The sequence below is a fragment of the Myxocyprinus asiaticus genome, chromosome 5 (assembly GCF_019703515.2).
Source record: "Myxocyprinus asiaticus isolate MX2 ecotype Aquarium Trade chromosome 5, UBuf_Myxa_2, whole genome shotgun sequence".
In the NCBI taxonomy this organism is placed as follows: domain Eukaryota; kingdom Metazoa; phylum Chordata; class Actinopteri; order Cypriniformes; family Catostomidae; genus Myxocyprinus; species Myxocyprinus asiaticus.
The window spans coordinates 51870005-51896580 of NC_059348.1; the positions used below are offsets into that span (position 1 = coordinate 51870005).

Here is a 26576-nt window from a genome sequence, read left to right on the forward strand (position 1 = left end):
ACCGTAGAAAGGGGGGCTTCACTGCCAGAGTAAAGAGACACTTTATACAGTCCTCCCATCCACAGTAAACACTTTGTTTTGTCAACTTTATCTAAAACATGAGACTGGCCGCAGGCACATATTCAATATTCACCTTGATATGACCCCTGATAGAGGCTAGACCATCACCTCTTATTAACTTTTAGAACATTTGACCAAAACACAGAAAAAGGCTTTGTGTGTTGCAAAAGAAAAATGCATACAAGAAAGAATTATATTTATTCAGTTCAATTTATATGCAACAATAAACAGCAATATTTACTTACATATATTTTGAATAAAACATTTTAGTACTTGAAAAGCACCACATGGAGACTCAACTTTAAGCGATGAAGCAAATGAATGAATGAGAGTTATGAATAAATTCGCTAAAATGGACAGTTTGAACTGTTCCAATGAAATGAGTTGAACTTACCAACTCCAACTGCATTTTTTGCAACTGTTTACATTTTATATCAGACGCTATAACAACACATCTGTCTTGGCACTCTCCTACTTGAAAATGAAGACAAGGACAGAACACAAAATTAGTCTAATAACACTGTCTTTAGGAAACTTATAGGCCATCCTGATAATCATAATTTATTTAATATTCCCAGCAAAGTAAAGACGCTGACTACCACACCTGGAGTCGCAAGTTCAAATCCAGGGCGTGCTGAGTGCTCAGCCAGGCTTCCTAAGCAACCAATTGGCCCGGTTGCTAGGGTGGGTAGAGTCACGTTGGGTCAACATCCTCGTGATATCTATAATGTGGTTCTCACTTTTGGTGGGGCGCGTGGTGAGTTGTGCGTGGATGCTGTGGAAAATAGCGTGAAGCCTCCACATGTGCTAGGTCTCCGCGGTAATGCGCTCAACAAGCCACGTGATTAGATGCGCGGAATGATGGTCTCAGACGCAACTGAGATTCGTCCTCCGCCATCTAGATTGAGGTGAGTCACTACGCCACCACGATGACTAGAACAACACTGGCCGATGCCGATAGATTTGCGATACCGATATCGGATTATTTAGAACGACATCTGCCAATATTGATATATTTGTGTGCCGATAACGATATCCAATTATTTAGAACAACTTCTGCAGTAGAGATCGACAGATATTGTTTTTTTTTTTAAACCGATACGATACCAATTATTTGTATCCGATAACCGATATGCAGAACCAGTATTTTTATAAATGTAATTAATGCAATTTTTATTTCGTCTTTATTTTAGAGAAAATATTTTTAAAAGAGAAAAAATTCATAAAAATGCTATATTATAATAATCACATACCATGTTTTTATATAATAACAACAACAATAATAATAATAATAGGCAAAATAATTTAAAAACATCTTTTTTTGAACGGAGAACATAAATAAACGACAAGGGAGTCTACCAACATTGCATAAATTTAATCTTCCATTTTAAACTACAGTTGTAAAAGGTTTAGGTGTTGTTTAATAGGCTAAAGGCAAATAGTTCGCTGGAATAAGTATACATTCACAGGAAAGTGGGGGAAAAAAAAAATATACATCGCTGCAATTACAGAGTCCATCCCAAAAGGTATCCGAATTATTAGTAATGTTTCTTTGGTCTCTATAGCAGCTGCCTGACAAAACACCTGCTGACAGAGCTGACATTTTTTGTTTTACAGTGAACAGTGCATCTGCAGCGTATCTTGAAGCAAATGACTCGCAAATCTCATCAATACTCTCACTGTCACCCGTCACAAAACTATTTTAAACACGTTATTGTGACAAGTATTTTGCCCCATGCGTTTACGCAAAACTTTTACTCGAACAGTGTCATGAGATAATTAATTTCCACAGAGCTGTAATCATGTAGATTACTATTCAAAGTGAAATAAAGTTTAATAGTAAATGTTAATATAACATAGAGAATTTTAAACAAATGGATCTTGTTAAAAGCTGCGCTGGCATACGGTGGCCATTCTAGCATACGGCCAATCATTCCTATGGAATATGAGCCTCAACCTGAATGCCAACTTTACAAGACTAATAAACAGCCAACAAAGAATTAAATTAAACCGTAATATTTCCAACATGCACTCATTCAATGCTCTTCGTGTTGATTAATGTGAAGTAATATTACATCTGTGGGACTTTGCAGGATTTGTCTTTATGTGAGTTAATCTCCATTTCTTAGCATTTAAGCTACACTTCAAGCATTTATGTAACACATCTCACTCTTGCATGAATGGCTGTTATGTTTAATAAAGTTTAATAATTCAAGCAATACATTGCAAAAGCAAGTTACTTTACCTGTGGACAACCCCCCCGCATTGCTTCCTCTCACACGCACTGCTGCAATGGCCGTCTTGTGTACAATTTCAGAAATTCCCGCTAGATGGCACCAATTATCGGTGGATGCGATATTACAAAAACAATATCCGAAAAATGCTTGAATGTCGGAAAAATACCAGAAAATCCAAATATCGGTTGATCTCTTATCTGCCGATACAATATCTGATTATTTAGAATAACATCTGCGGATACCAATAGATTTGTGTGCCGATACAATATCCAATTATTTAAAACAACATCTGCAGATACTGATAGATTTGTGTGCCGATAACGATATCCGATTGTTTAAAACAACATCTGCCGATACTGATAGATTTGTGTGCTGATAACAATATCCGATTATTTAAAACATCTGCAGATACCAATAGATTTGTGTGCTGATACAATATCCAATTATTTAAAACAACATCCGCCGATACTGATAGATTTGTGTGCCGATAACGAAATCCAATTATTTAAAACAACATCTGCCGATACTGATAGATTTGTGTGCCGATAAAATATCCAATTATTTAAAACAACATCTGCCAATACTGATAAATTTGTGTGCCGATAGCGATATCCGATTGTTTAAAACAACATCTGCCGATACTGATAGATTTGTGTGCTGATAACAATATCCGATTATTTAAAACATCTGCAGATACCAATAGATTTGTGTGCCGATAACGAAATCCGATTATTTAAAACAACATCTGCCGATACTGATAGATTTGTGTGCTGATAACAATATCCGATTATTTAAACCATTTGCTGATACCGATAGATTTGTGTGCCAATACAATATCTGATTATTTAGAACAACATCTACCGATACCGATAGATTTGTGTGCCGATAATGATATCCGATTATTTAAAACAACATCTGCCAATACTGATAGATTTGTGTGCTGATACCAATATCCGATTATTTAAAACATCTGCAGATACCGATAGGTTTCTGTGCCGATAACTATATCCGATTATTTACAACAACATCTGCCGATACTGACAGATTTGTGTGCTGATACCAATTTCCAATTATATAAAACATCTGTAGATACCGATACATTTGTGTGCCGAAATAATATCTGATTATTTCGAACAACATCTGCAGATACCAATAGATTTGTGTGCTGACACTGATATCTGATTATTTTGAACAACATCTGCCAATGTCAATATATTTGTGTACCGATAATGATATCCAATTATTTTGAAAAACTTCTGCAGATACCGACAGATGTGTGCCGATACAATATCTGATTATTTAGAACAAAATCTGCAGATACCCATAGATTTGTGTGCTGATACCGATTTCCGATTATTTAGAACAACATCTGCTGATACCGTTGTGAATATATTTTGTGGTTCTGATTTTTTATGCTACCTTGTTTCAAATAACCAATAGTATATTACACAACTTTTTTGTGTAAAAATTTTTTTTAATAATAACCTTATTCTCACTGTCTCTAAACAGTAAGCACAAGCTAAAACACACACACAAAAAACATTATTAACTTACATTAACATTGTTAACTCACATTAACTGAATTCTGAATAGCCTCCTTTCAGGCTCATATTAAATTGGTAAAATTTCTTAATGAATGTTCTTTTCTCTGAATTCAACTGAATTCTGAATGATGAAACTTGTCCCTTTTTAGCTTGGACAAACTCATATTCACATGTTTCAAACTTTACGGTGAGAAATCAAATTAGATGTGTTAAAATTTTTAACGGTTGATCCACCTCATGAAATTCTAGCAAAGCTTACAAATTGGAACTCAGCTGTTATAGTCACCAAATTCAAAGTAATTCCACACAAGAGACATTTTCTTTCACACACAGCACAAATTGTAGGCTAACTGGCCAACGTGTTTTTCCGCCCCCTTTGACAAGAAATTATCAGCCCTAATCATCTGCTGTATTTAAGTAGATAATTGCTTTTAATGGCCGATATTGATGTTTGACAGAGACATTGGTGCATCTCTAATACATACTACATACACTATATTGACAAAAGTATTCGCTCATCTGCCTTTAGACGCATATGAACTTAAGTGACATCCCATTCTTAATCCATAGGGTTTAATATGATGTCGGCCCACCCTTTGCAGCTATAACAGCTTCAACTCTTCTGGGAAGGCTTTCCACAAGGTTTAGGAGTGTGTTTATGGGAATTTTTGACCATTCTTCCAGAGCGCATTTGTGAGGTCAGACACTGATGTTGGACGAGAAGGCCTGGCCGCAGTCTTCGCTCTAATTCATCCCAAAGGTGCTCTATCGGGTTGAGGTCAGGACTCTGTGCAGGCCAGTCAAGTTCTCCCACACCAAACTCGCTCATCCATGTCTTTATGGACCTTGCTTTGTGCACTGGTGCGCAGTCATGTTGGAACAGGAAGGGGCCATCCCCAAACTGTTCCCACAAAGTTGGGAGCATGGAATTGTCCAAAATCTCTTGGTATGCTGAAGCATTCAGAGTTCCTTTCACTGGAACTAAGGGGCCAAGCCCAGCTCCTGAAAAACAACCCCACACCATAATCCCCCCTCCACCAAACTTCACAGTTGGCACAATGCAGTCAGACAAGTACCGTTCTCCTGGCAACCGCCAAACCCAGACTCATCCATCAGATTGCCAGATGGAGAAGCATGATTCGTCACTCCAGAGAACGCGTCTCCACTGCTCTAGAGTCCAGTGGCGGCGTGCTTTTCACCACTGCATCCGACGCTTTGCATTGCACTTGGTGATGTATGGCTTGGATGCAGCTGCTCGGCCATGGAAACCCATTCCATGAAGCTCTCTACGCACTGTTCTTGAGCTAATCTGAAGGCCACATGAACTTTGGAGGTCTGTAGCGATTGACTCTGCAGAAAGTTGGCGACCTCTGCGCACTATGCGCCTCAGCATCCGCTGACCCCGCTCTGTCATTTTACGTGGCCAACCACTTCGTGGCTGAGTTGCTGTCATTCCCAATCGCTTCCAATTTGTTACAATACCACTGACATTTGACTGTGGAATATTTAGTGGCGAGGAAATTTCACGACTGGACTTGTTGCACAGGCGGCATCCTATCACAGTACCACGCTGGAATTCACTGAGCTCCATTCTTTCACAAATGTTTGTAGAAGCAGTCTGCATGCCTAGGTGCTTCATTTTATACACCTGTGGCCATGGAAGTGATTGGAACACCTGAATTCATTTATTTGGATGGGTGAGTGAATACTTCTGGCAATATAGTGTATATACAGGGTTGGGGAGTAACGGAATACATGTAACGGGATTACGTATTTAAAATACAAAATATAAGTAACTGTATTCCACTACAGTTACAATTTAAATCATTGGTAATTAGAATAGTTACATTCAAAAAGTATTTAGATTACTGAAGAGATTACTTTGCATTTTATCGTCATTTGTTTCATTTAATATTTAGTCCTTTCAGATGGAAAACATTTATACATATAAATGATATGATCGAAAGTGCATTTGAACAGCAGTTAAACACTTTCTTATGATGTGTTACATTCATACGAGCAGACAGAGAAGTAAGTTTGAAGTAAGTTTGGAGCACAAGAAATAGAAATAAACCTTGTGTAAATTGTCAGCTTTACGCTAAGCTAAAATGCTATTTCTAGCCAGTTTACATGCACGTTACCAGGCACGATCATGTTTTTTTTTATCAAGAAAATTCACGTTGGATCATAATTTCTTTTTTTCTAGTAAGACCTTTGATATTAGGACAAAAATCATATTCTTGATAATAATTTTTGTATTGTTTTCCAGTAAAAATATCTAAAAATCCTTAAAACAAGATCAATTTGATTTATCTTGTTTTAGAAACAACACTGCATAAGATATTTCGGTATTTCAGAGAATGTATTTTTAACATGTGTATTTTGTCTTACTGTACTGGCAGAGTTTTTATAGTCAAAACAAGTGAAAAAATCTACCAGTTCTGAAGAAGTAATCCAAAGTATTTACAATATGTTACTGACCTTGAATAATCTAACAGAATACATTACAAATTACATTTTCCAGCATGTATTCTGTAATCTGTAGTGGAATACATTTCAAAAGTAACCCTCCCAACTCTGTATATACATACATATAGTGATTTCCATATCAGCCAAAATATAGATGTACATGCAAGGACACACTAAAGCGCAGCTGTCCAGAGGACTTAGAATCTGCTGTTAGGAAACAAAAAGGCGTTGTACCGAAAACAGCGTGACAGAGTCATGAATTGTCACACACACTGTTCCCCTCACAGCAACCCTGAAAGAACGCAGTCATCTATCTAACTCTGTTTACTGTGCAGGACAATTTCAGATGAGAGACAGAGAGGGAGGAGGGGATGGGGGAATCACAGATCCATGAATAACCGTAGGCTGCTGAAATATTCAGCACATGTGGCAAAAACACAAGAGCCGCTACATCCGTGTGTGTGTGTGTGAGAGTGGCATATGAACCTGCTGTGTTTCCAATCAATGCTTCCTGTGCGGACTGCTGCGAATGGCAAAAACAGTGAATGTTTGGGAGGGGAAATACAAGCACATCTGTTCTGAGCAAACGTCTCATTCCAGAAGTACTGTACATCAGCGCTGATGAGCAGATTGTTAAGGCCTCGATACACAATACTGCTCTGATGAGAAATGAAACCATGCACTACCGCCTCCAACACACACACACACACACACTCACTCACACGCAGTCTGTTCAGTTTATGTATTTATGTAAGAATGGGCCTTTGAGAGGTGTTAAACTAACATGTCATGTGTGTGCTAATGTACAGACTGTTAGGGTTTGTTAAAGACAGATTTGATCATTAACACCATCAACATGACGACAGTAAATACAGCACAGATGGTGAAAGATACAGGGATGTATACACATCTATATGCTGAGAACCCTCTTTCACACATGCCGCTACTTAAGGTCTGGGACTCCGTTAACACCTGGTATTAAAAGGGTTCATCAAATGTTCCTTAATTTGACATAAAAGCTAAACTAACTTCTCAATCGAACTATTCAGATTGAAAATGTATGTTAATGCATTGATGAAATTGAAGCATTTGACATACAAAGGATTATTTTTATTATTATATATTAAATATACAGTACACATACTATAACATAAAAATAAAATATTATAAAATAAATTAAATATAAAATAATATAACAAAATATAATAGGTTTATTATATAATATATCCTATAATAACATTATAAATATATTTTAAAAAAAATCTAAAATGATTAGAATTCTATTAAATATATTAACATCAATTTATTTTATTCTTATTATATTAAATAATATAGAAATATATATATATATATATATTAGTGGTCGCCTGATATATCGCCAAGGCCAATCAATCGGCCGATATTCTGACTTTTTTCATTATTGGCATAGACCGATAAATTTTCCTGTTTGGCGGATTTTTTTTCTTGAGGCCACCGAAAATCGGCTGCTTGCATGTGAAGCGATTGAGACATGTAAACGACCAGTCACAGTTTGTTTTGTTGTTACGTGCCATCGTGTTACTACAATAATAGACCGGTGTGCAACACAGTCTCATTTAAATGGTCCACATATCAGAGCCGTGGCAGATGCGTTTGAGCTCAAAATGTTAAAGTGCTCGCCTGTTTCATTCTCCCTCTCTGTCATCAACAGTTCCCTGTAACTTTTAACTCTTGTCTAATAATAAAAAGGCAAATATCAATAAAACTAGGGTTGCAAAGGGGTGGAAAATTTCCGGTAAATTTCCGGAAACTTTCCATGGGAAATAAAGCTGGGGAATTTTAGAAATATTGGAAAAAACTTTGGGCACTTGGCTATATGCTGCTTCATCTTTGTGGCATTCTTAACATAGGTCTTTACACAGTATTTGCAAATGTACACAGCCTTTCCTTCTACACTAGCTGAGGTGAAATGTATCCACACATCAGATGGCGCACATGGCATTGTTCTGTAGAATAAGATTAGAAAAAAGCTTGTAAAAAAACACTAATGCAATGCTGGAATATTCTGGAATGGTAAAAATATTTTACAATTGATGCTGGACAAATGATTAGAAATAGGCTAGATGAATTGATGAACATTCCTCAATCAGCATGCTAAATCAAACTATAACCTACGTTCTTGTATGATAACAGAAAACTGACTATGAAATTCAACTGAATTTGCATTAAATCTGGTTGTTTTAACCAAGATTATGCTGCAAGATGTTTTTTTTTAACTACATTTAAGTTCCCTGTTATAGGCTAACTTGCACTTCTGCAAATTTCCAGTTTATTCCCATTAATTCCTGTTAATTCCCATATATTCCCATTAATTCCTATGGAAAGTTTCCAACTTTGAAAATTCCCGGAATTTTGCAACCCTAAATAAAACTAATATCATATATACCGTCTGCAAATATCTCATTTAAACAGATGTAATAAACCAACCTCACAAAACTTCAGCAGATCCAGTATACTGTAGAGCGCTCATTTATTTACCTCTAAAGCACATATTCTATCAGCCTCTCCTCAGCAGTTCCCTGTCACTTTTAACTTTCTTGTCTAATGATAAAAAGGCAAATATCAATAAAACTTAACTATATACTGATAATCAAAGTTACAGACCCCCACATTTTTCGGAGCCTATCCGTTGACGATCCGTTGAAATATGAATATAATTGTATGACAGCTACAACTATGCATAAAATAAACAACTGGTCAATAAAGAATGGATTCAGATTTTCCAAAACAAAGTCAGTATGTATGCATTTTTGCCTTCTCCGATCCTTACACCCTGATCCTGATTTGAGTATAGAGGGAGAACCCATCAAAGTAGTGAATGACTTAAAATTCTTAGGCCTTGTCTGTGATAATAAATTCACCTTTATCCCACATATGAAGATGTTGAGGGAAAAATGTTTTAAAACAATTAATATTTTAAAAGTCCTGGCCAATACAAAATGGGGTGCGGACGCTACCGTTCTTTTATGTCTCTACAGAACATTAATTAGATCCCGACTGGATTACGGGAGTACTATGTATGGTCAGGCAAGGAAGTCATACGTTCGAACACTTGACACAATATACCACCAGGGAATACGTCTAGCTCTTGGAGACTTCAGAACAAGTCCCATTCAAAGCCTTTATAAAGAAGCCGGTGAACCTTCCCTCCAGAATAGGCGTCTGAAACTGGCTTTACAATACGCAGTCAAACTCAAAGCAAATCTAAGTAATCCAGCTTCTAATCCAGTATTCCAACCAAAATGTTCTCATCTGTATGAAGCTAGACCTAAAGCAATCAAACCTTTTGGAATATGGATTAAACCATACTTGGAGAACTTGAACATCAATCTAGACAACATAAAACAGTATAATTTTTGGCCTGTCCCCCCCCTGGACCTTAAAAAAAAAACAACTATTTCTATGGCATTGGCACAACTAAAAAAGGCAGAAACTCTCCCCAATGTGTATCAACAGGAATTCTTGGTACTGAAATGTAGTCTCCCACTCCATAGTACAGTATTCACGGATGGATCCAAAATGGATAACAGTGTGTCAGCAGCAGTAGTGACTGGAGATCAACAATATGGCATATGTATTCTAGAACAGAGCTCTATCTTCACAGCTGAGGCCTGAGCGCTGCTACTGGCACTGGAAAACATTGAGCAGGGCCGAGAATGACTCGAGTCTTGCCTTCAAGCACTTGAAGCCATGGAGACCGATCACCCCGTAATCATAAACATTTTGACAAAAATACATCGATTACAGAAGAAGGATTTTAATGTTATCTTTTGTTGGGTGCCGGGACATATTGGCCTGGCAGGAAATTAAAAAGCAGATACAGCTGTAAAAGAGGCATTAAACTTGGAGATCTCAGAATGTCTGATACCACCCTCTGACCTCAGGCCATTAATAAACTCATATATCACCAATAAGTGGCAATCAGAATGGAATGATTGCGACAGCAATAAACTATACAAAATAAACCCCAGGGTCCAAAGCAACTACTCTCAAAATTTTAAATCTAGGCATGACCAAATAGTGTTTACCAGATGTTGACTGGGCCATTCAAGAATAACACATGTGTTTTTACTGACTGGTGAAGATCCTCCCATATGTATACCATGCCAAACCACTATGACCATCAAGCACATTCTATTGAACAGTAAAACTTTTGGAACAATCAGACAATGCTTCTATACAGAAACTTTCTTAATACATTTTTTTTTTAAAGTGCCATCTGAACAGAATTTACAGTTTTTATCTTGTATAAACTTAAAGTGTCTTATCTAATATTGCAAATATGTATTGACGAACCTTTGTTTGCCATGTGAATAGCCTAGTTGCTGACATGGCGTTAAAACTAAATAAACAAACATCTACTATATACTGTCTGAAAATATGCAGATATCTCATTTAAACAGATGTAATTCACAAACCTCACGAAAATCAAGCGTTTTCTTCCCGTTGCGCACTCATCTATTATCTTCCTCTGAAGCATGTATTCTATCAGCCAGAATCAAAACTTCAGGATCAGGATCAAAAGATCCTCTCATTCACAAATCATGATGGTCACTCCGTGACAATCCAAGCAGGCGATCCAGGTCGTTTAAACTGTCAGGAGATTGAGGCTCTTGCTGGATCCGCAAGATCGCGTGAGTGCAGCCAAAGTCTTTCTAGCAAGTCAGTCCACTGTCGGCCATGTTTGGAATGCTCTCGGGAGGCTATTTCTAGTTATGACAGTGCAGCTCCTATCTACTTGAATGAGGAAAGACCGAAATCTCTAAAAAGGTTGGTCAAGATTTCAAATCAGAAGTAAAATCTGACAACACTGGTATCATAAATGGTGCTTCTTTACATCAGATTACACTAAAATTCGCAGTTTTCCCATTTGCGTTCTCAAGTTGATTGACAGGCGATGTCTGTATCTAAAAGGTGATTGGCTCTTTTACCTGTAAGGCCGGACTTCCTATCTACATCCATTGACCGTTGGCGGCAGTTGGGCATTCTAATTTCTCCCATTCGTTTTAATTGAAGTGGCCCATCTCTGCTAAAGTGTCTCTGGAGCAACTTCAAGGTAAAAGTGCTTCACGTGTGCTAAGAGTAAATGTCTTATTCACTATATGTGCAATTGGTTTGATTCTGTATTTTCTGAGAATATGCAATTGCAAACGTGGACATGCTGTCCATGGTTGCTAGACTACTGTGTGTACTGTTATTTCCTTCTTCCTAATATATTAACAATTTCTTCATGGGCAAATTAATTATTAAAATTTGATGACTAAACAGAAATCAGAGGAAACTACTATCTACCATTTAAAATACAATACTATTTTTTTAGATTATTTTTTACAAAGTTAAAGTTTTGGGTGAAATTGAGTAAAAATAGTGCTAAATAAGAGTTTATTAAAGTTTTTTTTTTTTTAAGCAATTTTATGTTTGTTATTTACTATATTAAATTGTGTTATCTATCGGCATTGTATTGGCCTATCGGCCACCCTGCTCTCTGAATATCGGCATCAGCCATTAAAAAACCCATATCGGTCAACCACTAATATATATATATATATATATATATATATATATATATATATATATATATATATATATTATAGATATATAATTTATCATGTGGCAGCAGTGTAATAAGTATACAATCAAGCAGATACAGGTCAGGAGCTTCAGTTAATGTTCACATCAACCATCAGAATGGGGAAACATGTAATCTCACTGATTTAGACAGTGGCATGATTGCTGGTGCCAGACAGGCTGGTTTGAGTATTTCTGTAAAGGCTGATCTCCTGGGATTTTCACGCACAACAGTCTCTAGTGTGTAAAAACAAAGGTGCGAAAAACAAAAAACATCCATCAAGCTGCAGTTCTGTGGTCGAAAATGGCTTGTTAATGACAGAAGTCAGAGGAGAATGGCCAGACTGGTCCAAGCTGACAGTAACCAAAAATAAACACGCATTACAACAGTGAATCAATGCAGAAAAGCATTCCTGAATGTACAACATGTCGAACAATGAGGCGGATGGGCTAGAGCAGCAGAAGACCACTACTGTCAGCTAAGAACAGGAAACTGAGGGTGTAGTGGGCACAGGCTCACCAAAACTGGACAGTATGTGACTGGAAAAACGTAGCCTGGTCTGACAAATCTGGATTTCTGCAGAGGTACACAAATGGTAGGCCCACTGCAGCCTCAATTTTCTGTTCTTGGCTGACAGAAGTGGAACCCGACGTGGTCTTCTGCTGTTGTAGCCCATCTGCCTCAAGGTTCGACATGCATTCTGAGATGCTATTCTGCTCACTACAATTATACAAAGGGGTCATCTGAGTTACCATAGCCTTTCTGTCAGTTCGAACCACTCTGGCCATTCTCTGTTGACCTCTCTCATCAACAAGTCGTTTTCATCCACAGAACTGTCGCTCACTGGATGTTCTTTGTTTTTGGCACCATTCTGAGTAAATTCTAGAGACTGTTGTGTGTGAAAATCCCAGGAGATCAGCAGTTACAGAAATACTCAAACCAGCCCATCTGGCACCAAAATTCATGCCACAGACTAAATCACTGAGATCACATTTTTCCCCATTCTGATGGCTGATGTGAACATTAACTGAAGCTCCTGACCCGTATCTGCATGATTTTATATATTACACTGCTGCCACATGATTGGCTGATTAGATAATCGCATGAATAAGTAGATGTACAGATGTACCTAAAAAAGTGTCCGGTGAGTGTGTGTGTGTGTGTGTGTATATATATATATATGTATATTCTTCATTTTTATGTGCATAAATAGATCTAATAAAGTAAAAAAAAAATACATTCGGAATAGAACCATACTATTCCTACTAATTCTGCCATATCTTTATAAAGCAGTATGATTAATACTGTAGTATTCTATTTAGAACTTAGCCAGGAATATTACAAAAGACTGCGGAAAGAGATACTGATAGCAACTGACTGCCAAATAAAACTATATTCCCAAGAAAACGTGCTTTGTTTGAAAAATGTCCAATTAGATAAAGTATATAAAATGAACAAACACCTGGAATATTTCTTAATAAAATGCTGGTTTTTATCTTAGAAGTTATTTAATGATAGTACCGACGGACATGGCAAAAATGGCGGCATCCGCTCAAACCAAAGTAGTGATATGATTTCAATTTAATCTCTATGTTCACTTAATTGTGATATTGTGATAAAAGAAAACTACCTAATATGATTTCCATCTTTAAAATTGTGACTTCAGTATTTTATACAATATAATTAGATATATACTGTTTGACAGGGACATTAAAATGTACTGCAAAGTAGGAATGACTGGTGTAAACAGGGCCTGAGATTTCAGATATCAGATCAGAAGGGCCTCTGGCCACTGGAGTCAGATCATCAGAGACCCAGCAGCAACAAAACACACACATACAGTCATTATGTTGTTACCACATCCTATCCACTAAACACACACATAAAAACAACACACAAACCACATTTACACACTCTCATGAGGTCATTCATTATGTGCACTAAAATGCTTTGCCTTTAAGCTGATGCATGTTACCACAAAACTGGGTCTCCATGGGCCTGTAATAACATGCCATAATTTGCAAAGGTAGCTTTGATGTGTGGCTCAGTGTGTGTGTGTGTGTGTGTGTGTGTGTGTGTGTGTGGTATCTCATTGCCTAGTGACGGTGATGGAACATGACATTTGCAGTGTAGAGTGGGGTGGCTTGTATCCATATGTAGCAACATGCAGCAGTAACTCAAACAAACCATTCATTCACCCATTGGTCCACCACACAGTGCAAACTCAACCCACAAATCTCTCTCTCTCTCTCTCTCTCTCTGTCTGTGTTCATGAATTTCCTTCTACTTTTTTCTGTCTTGGATAATTGTATCTTTTTCTCTTTCTCTTCTGTACATGCTGATCACCCTCTCTCTCAATCAAAGTGCTTAACTGGCATTAAAATTTGACTAACAGAAGGACCAAAGCATCAGTTCAAACATCAAGGACAGTTATAATACAGAGAGAGAAACAACAATCAATCTGCAAAAATATGTTTAGAGATTAAATATATAACTTTTATAGATTAATAGTAATACTTAATAAATAAAAATAAATATAAGTGCATATAAAAATAATATACAATTAATATTTGTAAATAAAAAAAAATATATATATTACTATATATCTATATAGTAACAAATGTCTAATTTTATTTTACATTATTTAAATATTAAAAGAAATATATATATATTACTTATAAACGTACATTTACGTTTATAAAATACACCTAAGTAAAAAAAATAAATAAACAAAAATAAAATAAATTAGTAAAAAAACTAAAAATAATAAAACATATAATGCTCTTTTCTGGACTGTGGACGTATAAAATCGTCTTTTACTTTTGTATGTATTTAACCAATCTCTCTCCGTGGAAACCGTCATGTAGCCTACATTATGGTGACCGTAATGGTACTCCAGGCGTGTATGCATAAATCACTGAACCCATAACGCTCTAATTAACTCTTTATCCTGACCTTAACACTGATCACAACGCCTAGCATAAAGCACATTAAAACGGGCCGCCGCGCCGAACTCAACCAAACTGCGCTCCGCTGGTCACCATTGACCTGAAAAGTTCATGACACTGCTGTACCTGAGGTCTTCCGTGCGGATACATGCTTCTGGAGGTCATCCACGGGGCTCTCGATGGTCAAGACCGAATCCGGAATCACCATCCGACACCGAACCCCGTGCGCTGCGTAAATCCGGATCTCTCTCTTCCGCTTTCGGCGCTCCAAGCGTTTTCGAGGTCCACAAGAATTCGAATGTGTCCGATTTGAAACTTTAAAAACGCACTATTATCATGGATCGAATGCTCTTCCTCTTTATGAGGCACAGTTACGCCGTGCTACAATGTAACAAGATCATCCTGTTCAGCGCGCGTGCACACGGAGCGCGCGCAGGAGATCAGAGTAGCATAAACAGAGCTGACCCGCGTGTACACGCTCGCATTGGAAAGTCTGATTCGTTTAGCGAATTGGTTCGTTCGAACGAACAAAATTATTCCCTCCTTCTTTTCAGTCGCCCTACTAAAATATACATATGGTAACCAATAGTTTCCGCCTAAATACCATTCAACGCGTATTACTACAGTAATACTGGGGTAAATTGATACTAGCCACCACTGTCATCAAAGAGAACGTATTATAGCCTAATGTTAGAAACAGGTTCACAAAAACACACAAACAAACAAACAGGCAACATACTAACGTTTGTGGTACATTCTGTGTTTGCTGGGTTTCAAACGCTTAACGAATCGTTTCGAACGAATCACTGGAAAGAACCGATTCAACCGAGTCGTTTGTTTGCGAATCGGACTCTACAGGCTCCGACGCTAAAATACTGTACATCCTCCTAAGTTTACGAAAAAAACAAAAAACAAAAACTTATTTCCCTGTGATGGCACACATACATCACCCAGATGTCTATTTGATATGCATGTTTACATCTGGAAGACATATTTTTACATTGTTTGCTCATCTGCAACACATCTAATAGATGTGTCAATAAGTAGCCTATGTCTCGGATGTCAATAAGACATTCAGCAGATGTCTTTGAGATGTCTATTATTTAGAATGTTTGTGAACCTGATCTTTTAAAGATGTTTAGCAGATGTTAATTAGATTGTGATGCTTTCCAGATGAAAAGATCTAAAACAGACATCTCTGAGAAGTTATCAAACTGAATGTGTAAATCTTAAAAATATTTTTTTAGTGTACTTATTTGAAAAAAAAGAAAAAAGTGAATTATACATCTGCTGAACATCTTAAAAAGATCAGATTTGCAAATATTCTGAATCATACATGCCTCAAAAGACATTTGCTGAATGTCTAATTGACATTTGAGAGGAAACGTCTAATAGACGTAATGCTGATGTGTAAACCACATACAAAATATGTCTTCCAGATGTAAACACACACATCAAGACGTCTGGGTGATGTATGTGTGCTATCAGGGTAGTTTGTCACAAAAGCCTAGCAACATTCTGGAAAGGTTTGTTTATGGTTATACAAAATAAATAAATAAACATTAGCTAACATTCTGATAAGTTATTATTAGGTTGTTGCCCCAAAAACCATTGTTTGTGGTTTAAAAAATAAAACCTAAAAATAATAATTTGCTAACTTTCTGTATTAGTTTTTAATAAGGTTGTCACAAAAAAAAAAACAACACAAAACAAACTAACAAAAAACCTCCCTGAAACATTCTGGGAACGTTAGTTTATGGTTATAATATAAATAAATAAATAAAGAGAACGATCTTAGAACGTTACGACAAAAAAAAAAAAAAAAAAAAAAAAAAAAGCACAAAAGGGAACCATAGGCTAAGGTGGGGAATGTTCCGTGTTTGCTGGGTTAAAAACGCTTTGCGAATCGGTTCAACTGAATCACTAGAAAGAACCGGTTCAACAGAGTCGGAACTCTACAGTCTGTGACAGCGAGCCAAATTGCATACAAAGTGCGGTGTTAGCCCACACTGACTGTATGATTGTGATTTTTGCCATTAAATTGGCGAAGAACGAAATCTGTTTTTAAGGTCGACCACTTACATTTGCGTTATGAAGAGTAGATATAGGGATTAGGTAAATAGGATACAGCGGAGTGCAAATGCAAATAAGACAATTATTTGCAACCGAATCGTATTGATATAAATAATATTATATATATGTTTTAAACTCAACTGTTTAATTAACAGAACTGTTTGAGGGAAACAGCAGCAAAATGCTCAGATCATTGTTCAAACTGCTCATATCATAACACGGAACATAATGTACAAACATTGCAGCCTTAACATCTCTTTCCTCGACGGGACGCCCAGCATCGCCCTCATTGGCTAACGACATGAAAGTCAAGGCCAATGAGTGACCCGAGCGCCCACGTTGGGTCATGACACACACTTTGATCTGGACCAATAGTAAAGCAGGACTTAGCTGTCACTGCAGCATTATAGATAATGTAGACGTTTGCGTTTTGAATCGGAAATGACAGCGAAGCCAATCAGGAAGCATGTTGAAATATGTGAATATTTATGAGATAATGATTCCCTTTTACAGGTTGTATACAACATTAATATATACACATATATGAGTTAATATTAGAATTATGTGAAAATAGGAGTGAACTGTAATTAACTTCACTGCTTTGAGTGAATGTTGCCATTTTGTCCATTTTCAGATAATGTTTTAATTGGTTATCATTTAAAATGCTAAAATGTTTTAATGTATGTAGCCTTGTGTACCCACTTTTTCAAGTAAAAGAGCACACTGAAAAAAAAAAAAACTTTTTTGAATACGCATTCTTTTACATTTAAGGTAAATCGATTTATCTAAAGTTGAGATATACTCTCACTATGCACTTTATAAGGAACACTATGGTCCTAGTAAAGTGCCTGAATTCGTCTTCTGCTGTTGTAGCCCACTCGCCTCAAAGTTTGACGTGTTGTGCATTCTGAGATGCTATTCTTCTGACCACAATTGTACAGAGTGGTTATTTGAGTTACCGTAGACTTTGTCAGTTCAAACCAGTCTGGCCATTCTCTGTTGACCTCTCTCGTCAACAAGGCGTTTCCATACGCAGAACTGCCGCTTACTGGATGTTTTTTGTTTTTGGCACCATTCGGAGTAAATTCTAGAAACTGTTGTGTGTGAAAATCCCAGGAGATCAGCAGTTATAGAAATACTCAAACCAGCCCGTCTGGCACCAATAATCATACCACGGTCTAAACCACTGAGATCAAAAATTTTCCCCATTCTGATAGTTGATGTGAACATTAACTGAAGCTCCTGACCTGTATATGCATGATTTTATGCACTGCACTGCTGCCACACGATTGGCTGATTAGATAATCGCATGAATAAGTAGGTGTACAGGTGTACCTAATAAAGTGCTCCTTGAGTGTATGAGTTGAAAATACTAATTTCCAATTATGCGGAGTACAGTGAGTAAATCCAACTAGATCTAATCATGTTCATTCTACTTAATTAAAACACATACATATGGCTTCATGCAATGTTTTAGGGTTGACTTTTAGGGTTTGGCAGAAAGTATTCTCCGATTTCAGTCCATTAAACAGCAGAGCACAATTATAGCATGAACATGAAGGGTGCTTTGGTGTTTTTCCTGATTCCCTCATTTCAAAACTGAGCTAATTTCAATTCATGAGGGTTCAATAGAGGGTTCAATTAACACAAAACAGCAATTAAACAGAACTGTAAACACAACGTCTATTTATCAACATAAGCTCCTATACCTTAAACGGGCCTACATACAGGTGCATCTCAATAAATTAGAATGTCGTGGAAAAGTTCATTTATTTCAGTAATTCAACTCAAATTGTGAAACTTGTGTATTAAATAAATTCAATGCACACAGACTGAAGTAGTTTAAGTCTTTGGTTCTTTTAATTTTGATGATTTGGCTCACATTTAACAAAAACCCACCAATTCACTATCTCATAAAATTAGAATATGGTGACATGCCAATCATTTAATCAACTCAAAACACCTGCAAAGGTTTCCTGAGCCTTCAAAAAGGTCTCTCAGTTTGGTTCACTAGGCTACACAATCATGGGGAAGACTGCTGATCTGACAGTTGTCCAGAAGACAATCATTGACACCCTTCACAAGGAGGGTAAGCCACAAACATTCATTGCCAAAGAAGCTGGCTGTTCACAGAGTGCTGTATCCAAGCATGTTAACAGAAAGTTGAGTGGAAGGAAAAAGTGTGGAAGAAAAAGATGCACAACCAACCGAGAGAACCGCAGCCTTATGATTGTCAAGCAAAATCGATTCAAGAATTTGGGTGAACTTCACAAGGAATGGACTGAGGCTGGGGTCAAGGCATCAAGAGCCACCACACACAGACGTGTCAAGGAATTTGGCTACAGTTGTCGTATTCCTCTTGTTATGCCACTCCTGGCGTCTTACCTGGGCTAAGGAGAAGAAGAACTGGACTGTTGCCCAGTGGTCCAAAGTCCTCTTTTCAGATGAGAGCAAGTTTTGTATTTCATTTGGAAACCAAGGTCCTAGAGTCTGGAGGAAGGGTGGAGAAGCTCATAGCCCAAGTTGCTTGAAGTCCAGTGTTAAGTTTCCACAGTCTGTGATGATTTGGGGTGCAGTGTCATCTGCTGGTGTTGGTCCATTGTGTTTTTTGAAAACCAAAGTCACAGCACCCGTTTACCAAGAAATTTTGGAGCACTTCATGCTTCCTTCTGCTGACCAGCTTTTTAAAGATGCTGATTTCATTTTCCAGCAGGATTTGGCACCTGCCCACACTGCCAAAAGCACCAAAAGTTTGTTAAATGACCATGGTGTTGGTGTGCTTGACTGGCCAGCAAACTCACCAGACCTGAACCTCATAGAGAATCTATGGGGTATTGTCAAGAGGAAAATGAGAAACAAGAGACCAAAAAATGCAGATGATCTGAAGGCCACTGTCAAAGAAACCTGGGCTTCCACACCACCTCAGCAGTGCCACAAACTGATCACTTCCATGCCACGCCGAATTGAGGCAGTAATTAAAGCAAAAGGAGCCCCTACCAAGTATTGAGTACATATACAGTAAATGAACATAATTTCCAGAAGGCCAACAATTCACTAAAAATGTTTTTTTTATTGGTCTTATGATGTATTCTAATTTTTTGAGATAGTGAATTGGTGGGTTTTGTTAAATGTGAGCCAAAATCATCACAATTAAAAGAACCAAAGACTTAAACTACTTCAGTCTGTGTGCATTGAATTTATTTAATACACGAGTTTTATAATTTGAGTTGAATTACTGAAATAAATGAACTTTTCCATGACATTCTAATTTATTGAGATGCACCTGTAATTAAATGTTCAGGTGCAAGAGTTTATGGCCACTCCCCTTAACACAGCTCACCTAAATAACTCATTTTTTTTTCTAATAGACTTTAAATAGTTTAAATAGGTTTGTTCCAAAACAGAGAATACATCTGCAAACTATGTACTGTTATGGAGTAAAACACATTTAAATAAAGGAATAAAAAAGCAAGATATGATAACACAACATCCATAAAGGGCCAAATGCATTTTTTTTTCCAGTTCATTTACTACATTCAGACATAGAACTCTATAGCTGACATAAGGATTGAAGGAAAAGTGAAGCACTGAAGCGAGACATCAGAAAAGAGGGGGAGGAGAGGTGCAGTGTGGTGGAAGTAAAACAAGGGAATGAAAAGTGAGAGACAGTGACAGCACACACCGCCTGAAAGTGTTCAATGAAATATCATGTCAGAGCGCTCTGCCATCAGCCATGTCTCCATCAACCGAAGGAAATGAACAAGAGAGGGAGAGACAGAAAAAGTGCATGAGCTTAGGCAGTTCTAATTGGATGCAATAGGGCAGAAGATGACGAGAAAAAAAGACAGACAGAAATTAAGGTGGATTGTCATGTTTTTTAACAGATCTTATGAAATCCGAATACTATTTACAACACTAAATGTCTAAATGTTTAACCACATTTAACAATGTTTGAGCATATTCCTTTATTGAACTCCCTAAAAGATATCCATTATTTAAAAATAATTACAATAAATAATCTTTTACAAAAAACAAAAACGTCTACAATAAAAATCTACAGTATAAAAGTGCATATAATGAATGTAATATACAGAATATCTTGTTTATTACATGACCTATGGTGTAAAATAATAAATGAAAATCTGAAAAGGTAAAAGTGAATAATATAAAATATGCAAAAAAACAAACAAACAAACAAAAAAAAACAAATGCATGTAATATATCTTGTTTATTATATCTATGATCTAATGTTTAAAAAAAAAACAATTAGAAAAGGTAAAAATGAAGAAATTTAAATAAAATATATATATATATATATATATATATATATATATATTATTACGATGCATGTAATATAAAAGCAATCATATGTCATCTATGATATATCGTGTAAAAAAAGTAAATACAAATAATAAAAAAAAATTTTAAAGGTTAAAAGATAAATAATGCATGTAATATAGAACATATGGATATCTTGTATATTACATCTATGATCTGTGGTGAAATGACTGATAATCTAATTACCTATGCAGCAGGTTAATGGTGTGTGTTTCTAAAGCAATGATCATACGCTGTGTTTTTTGTCTGAGGACTCAATCTGTGCACATGAAAACAACAAACACTGATGACTTGTAATTCCTGCTCATTTTACACACAGATTGCTCATTATACACAAATGACGATACATAAAAAAAAATTCAGCCTCGTCGGCTATAAGCAAATGCGTTATTTAATAATACTGATACACCACTTTATTTCATCAAAGGATTTAATTTCTTATTTATGCAACATCACCACCCATACTGTGCAATTACTGCAAGTCGTCAGTGCCACCTGCAGGAGAGAAGGGAAACTGCTTCCTGACAAAAAAAAAAAAAAAAAAAAAAAAAAAAAAAAAAAAAAAAAACACCATACTCACCCTCATGACGGTACAAACCTGTCTGACTTTCTTCTGGACAACACAAAAGAATGTTCATGCCGCTTTTTTCCATGCAATGTAATTGGATGGCGATTTGCGCGCCACTGCAGGAAAAAATATTTTTAACGAAAAAACAAAAAAAAAACAACAGCAGAATTGATAAAGGTCCAATGAATCATTTATTTGTAAGGCACGATAAATACTTCCTTACTGCTTAATCTCTCATTCAGGTATAGTAAAAGTTTCAACATTTTAACCTTATCTTTTTCTTCCAACAATTTTCTTTAAATTAAGTTATAATAGCTTTTTTCATCAACACAAACAACATACATTTCCATTAAGTACATCGTTACATACAACGCAAACACACACACACACAGTCTTTAAAAATAACTACTACAAAGCTTATAAATGTTGCAAATGTGTTATAAGTACTGTCACCACATGAAGGAGGGGCTACATATAGAAAAAAGTGATCACATCATGATCTAATGCACGAGTTGCACCTGACTGAAAATTGTTTAAGTAACTTTTTAGGGTCCACCAGTCCCTTTCAGCTGATGTTTAGGTGACCAAAACAAAAACAGAGCTACTGAACAGAAGGTTTATTCATTAGCAACTACAGCTAGTTGAGACCAGTCAGTAAATGTGCATCTAATCAAATAGTAAGGTAATCATTAATAATGTACATCACAGCATTCACAATCAAAACTGCACTGAATGTCCTCTGGGACACATACACCATAAATGTAGCTTTATACATACAAAAATGTTTACAAAATTATATGTATATTGATATATTTATATATGTATATAAACTGGCTCATCGCAACAGCACACCAATCAAACACACTTTTCGTTTGTCTGTACTATTTTGTTTTGGTGTCATCCTATTTAAAGGGATAGTGCACCCAAAAATGAAAATTCACTCATTTACTCACCCTCATGCCATCCCAGATGTGTATGACTTTCTTTCTTCAGTAGAACACAAATGGAAATGTTTAGAAGAATATTTCAGTTCTGTAGGTCCATACAATGCAAAAGAATGGGTGCCAAAATTTTTAAGACCAAAAAACCACATAAAGAGAGCATAAAGTACTCCATAAGACTCCAGTGGATAAATCCATGTGTTCAGACATGATATGATAGGTGTGGTTGAGAAACAGATCAATATTTAAGCCATTTTTTGTCATATTCTTCTCCCTGCCCAGTAGGGGGCGATATGCACAAAGAATGCAAATCATCAAAAACAGGAGAAAGTGAAAGTGAAGGAAAAAGGAATTATATATTGATCTGTTTCTCACCCACACCTATCACATCGCTTCAGAAGATATGGATTAATCACCAGAGTCGTCCGGACTACTTTTCTGGTGCCCTTATGTGATTTTGGAGCTTCAGAATTTTGGCACCCATTCACTTGCATTGTATGGACCTACAGAGCTGAGATATTCTTCTAAAAACCTTAGAGATCAGCAGATGATAGAAAGTCATAAACATCTGGGATGACTACTTTTTCTTTCATTTTCTTTAGAAAAATGGTTTTGAGATCAAGTGAAGCAAACAGCAAAAAAATCTAAATATTAAAATAAAAACAAGTGATAAAATAGAAAAGTCAAACAAGAAGTTAATTTAGAGATTATAATGACAGTATACATTCCAGATCAGATCTTAGTATGTATACGACCCACACTTAAACTGCAAGCGTTTCTTAGAATATATTAGCACTGGCAAACTGAAAAACAATTAAAAACAAGGAATTATAGGACACGCGCTGATATTTGTGGACACATACGAGACATGAATGTCCAGAAACACACAATTAGAATACCCAATGCACCAATGCTTATGTACAGCCATAGGTAGTCATGTCTTTATAACTTGGCTACGTTCAGAATGGAATACTAGCATTCTACAAAAGTACATTCTGTAAACTGCTTACTGTTTTTTTTTTTTTTTTTTAGCATGTGAAACAGAATGCAGTATACTATACGATAAACATGCCAAACATCGTGTTGCATGTTTAAAGGGATATTTTGGGTTAAATACAAGTTAAGCTCAATAGACAGCATTTGGTTTTGCACTATACTGATAACCAAAAAATATATATCTAAAAAACCTTTGACTCATCCCTCCTTATATTTAAAACAAACATCAAAAATGGAGGTTACAGTGAGGCTTTTACAATAGAAGTGAATGGGGCCAATGTTTGGAGTGTTTAAAGGCAGAAATGTGAAGCTTCTAATTTTATAAAAGCACCTACATTAATTCTTCTGTTAAAACTTGTGTAATATTTGAGCATTTTAGTGTGTACGTTGTAATGGCAATGAAGTTACGAAATTGGCTATAACTTTACACAGTGATTTTATCACACTAAAATCATGTAAACATGCATATTATTAACATCTTGTGGCTATACTTTTGGAACAGTGAGTATTTTAACATTTACGGATTGGCCCCTATTCACTTCCATTGTAAGTGCCTCAATGGAACAATGATTTTCGCTTTTTTTTGTTGTTTTTTTTTAAGAAAAAGAGGGAGGAGTCAAAATTAATTTTGGTGGTAATCAAAATTATGCCACCACAAATGCCTTGTACCTCTTATAGAACCAGAAAGTTGGTTTCTAGGGCATTGCAATGTGGTTGCTAATGACAAAGCTAAATGAATGAGACTTCAAATGCAGTATTCAGGAGGAAAGATTGGCTTTAATCATGTATGAGACAAATGAGAACAGAGTAGTGTGTTTGGATTCCTTCACAACTCTCTCTTTCTCTGGTTGTTCTGCACTCTATACTTTCAGAACTAATACCACAGAATCAGAGTCTCAACAAACGCTAGTCAGATTTGTCGCCATCTTCGTCACGGTGGCCGTCGGCGCCGTCACGAGAGTTCTTGTCCTCCTTGGCGAGGTGCGCGTGTGACGCGAGGATGCTGGACAGCGACAGGAGCCCGGAGTTGGAGGTGACGGCGGGCAGGGTGGGCGGGGTCAAGCCCAGGGGCAGAGGGGTCATGGGTAACGCCAAACCCTGGAGCTGAGAGAGCTGGTGAACCTGAAGCTGCTGCTGCGATAACACAAACAAACAGGCGAACGTGCATGGGTGGAGGTTACAGAGAGATACAGATCACACACACAGTTCTCAACATTGTTAGGGCTTATGTTTTGATATAGCCAAATAATCTTAAGGTAATGCTGTAACTGAAAAAATTACCATCTAACAACAAATAGAGTTTCTTTGCATGTCATCCGTGCATGCGCCTGCCGTTGACTGAACAAAGAGTCAGTCTTAGTGCGCATGCGTCGAACGCGTCTGTAAGGGCTCGCAGTCAAAAGAAAATATTTTGAAAGGCTGAGCGCTTGACCGTGCACATGAGATGGAACAATGCATGGAAAACCAAGTATACCCTAGCTTTAGAGGCCAAAGTATACTTCAGTTCTGTCTCGTGATCACTTAGATGCTCAACCTATCAAAGTACTCTCTTTTGACCAAGAGAGCATTCGGACGCGTTCAACACATGCGCACTACGGCTGACTCTTTAGTTTTTAGCGCATATACAAATGACGTGCAAAGACGCGGACTGTCTGCCTGTCTAGAAAAACTGGGCTGCACGCAGACAGTCACCACATACTTTGCTGATGGTGAAATTTGCGTCACTGCACTGTGTGTAAGATGTAGCCGGACACAGGAAAACAACGTTTACCCTAGCCTTAATTTTGACCTGTATTGCAGATTTAAATACTCTAATTACTTTTTCTTTTTGTCATTTTGTCATCATTTACTTAACCTCATGTCGCTCTAATGTGTAATTTTCTTTCGTCTGTGGAACACTAAGAGATTTGGCTGAATGTCCAGGCTGCTCTTTTTCGTACAACGAAAGTAAACGGGAATGGGGGGGGGGCTGTACCATAAAATTAGTCCATACAACTCGTGTGCTATTTTACAAGTCTTCTAAAGCCATAAAATATCTTTGTGTGACAAACAGAACAAATGTAAAGTTTTTAGCTGAAAATCTTCACCTCCACCAAATGTTAGCATCTGCGTTAAAATATGCCGTGAGTAATTCATTATTTTGTAGAGGGAGGTCAAAATGACAATTTTTGCTTATGGTTTTGGAGCAGAACTAAAAGTTTTTGCCTGGAAAGGTGGCAGCATCATTATTTTATTTGTACACAGATATGTAGGTCTATTACTAAAATAAGTTGACTTCAGCACCCCTAGTTGCATTACATGCCCGTAAGGAGTCCGAAAAAAAAAAAGTTGGAGTGCCTATAACTCCAGAAGTATTAAATATATCTTAATATCCTTTTAGATTACAGTTCTGAACAACCTTTCCTCTTTTCTTAATTATTAAGGACCTATATGGTGAGATATGGGGCTCTCAATGTGGCTCCATGCACAAACTGCTACATTTTATCCAATTTCAATGGTCGAAAACCAAATATGGATCACATGGTATTAGGCTTGTTTTTCTTATCCAACAAAAAGGTCTGAAGGACAAATAATGTTGAAACTAAAATGTACTTTTATTTATTCACATAAAAACAATCGTCAATATCTTGATTTTTGAAAGTCTATCTATATCTAGTTTTTTTTAGATGTAACAGACTGTAGGCGCTAGAACCATATGGGCTATAATCAAATTCCTTTTTCCTCTGAATCCTTTAGTCGTCCCAAATGAAATGCTCATATGGATTTCCATTTCCGTGAGAAACATTTTCTTCCA

General features: G+C 36.7%; 3 protein-coding genes across 9 annotated transcripts in view; all 3 read right to left on the bottom strand.

The window, feature by feature from the left end:
- Window positions 1–15357, bottom strand: part of LOC127440685 (transducin-like enhancer protein 4) — a 40271-nt gene extending 24914 nt beyond the window's left edge. For 2 of the 5 annotated variants that reach the window (XM_051697427.1, XM_051697424.1), the window contains exon 1: window positions 14993–15357. In XM_051697427.1, the coding sequence (XP_051553387.1) occupies window positions 14993–15031 (39 nt within the window). In that variant the 5' untranslated portion in view covers window positions 15032–15357. Of the gene's footprint in view, window positions 1–454; window positions 518–10767; window positions 10907–14992 lie in introns of those variants that run through there. The other 3 variants (XM_051697426.1, XM_051697429.1, XM_051697428.1) reach the window with 3 other exon arrangements.
- A 4223-nt stretch (window positions 15358–19580) lies between these two features.
- Window positions 19581–26576, bottom strand: part of LOC127440675 (ralA-binding protein 1-like) — a 289448-nt gene continuing 282452 nt past the window's right edge. Inside the window, exon 11 of the mRNA XM_051697409.1 lies at window positions 19581–19745. The gene's annotated coding sequence lies outside the window, so the exon portion shown is untranslated. The remainder of the gene's footprint in view (window positions 19746–26576) is intronic.
- LOC127440693 (TLE family member 5-like) overlaps window positions 22018–26576 on the bottom strand; it is a 43894-nt gene continuing 39335 nt past the window's right edge. For 2 of the 3 annotated variants that reach the window (XM_051697439.1, XM_051697438.1), the window contains exon 8: window positions 22018–24916. In XM_051697439.1, coding sequence (XP_051553399.1) covers window positions 24689–24916 — 228 coding nt within the window. In that variant the 3' untranslated portion in view covers window positions 22018–24688. The remainder of the gene's footprint in view (window positions 24917–26576) is intronic. The other variant, XM_051697440.1, reaches the window with a different exon arrangement.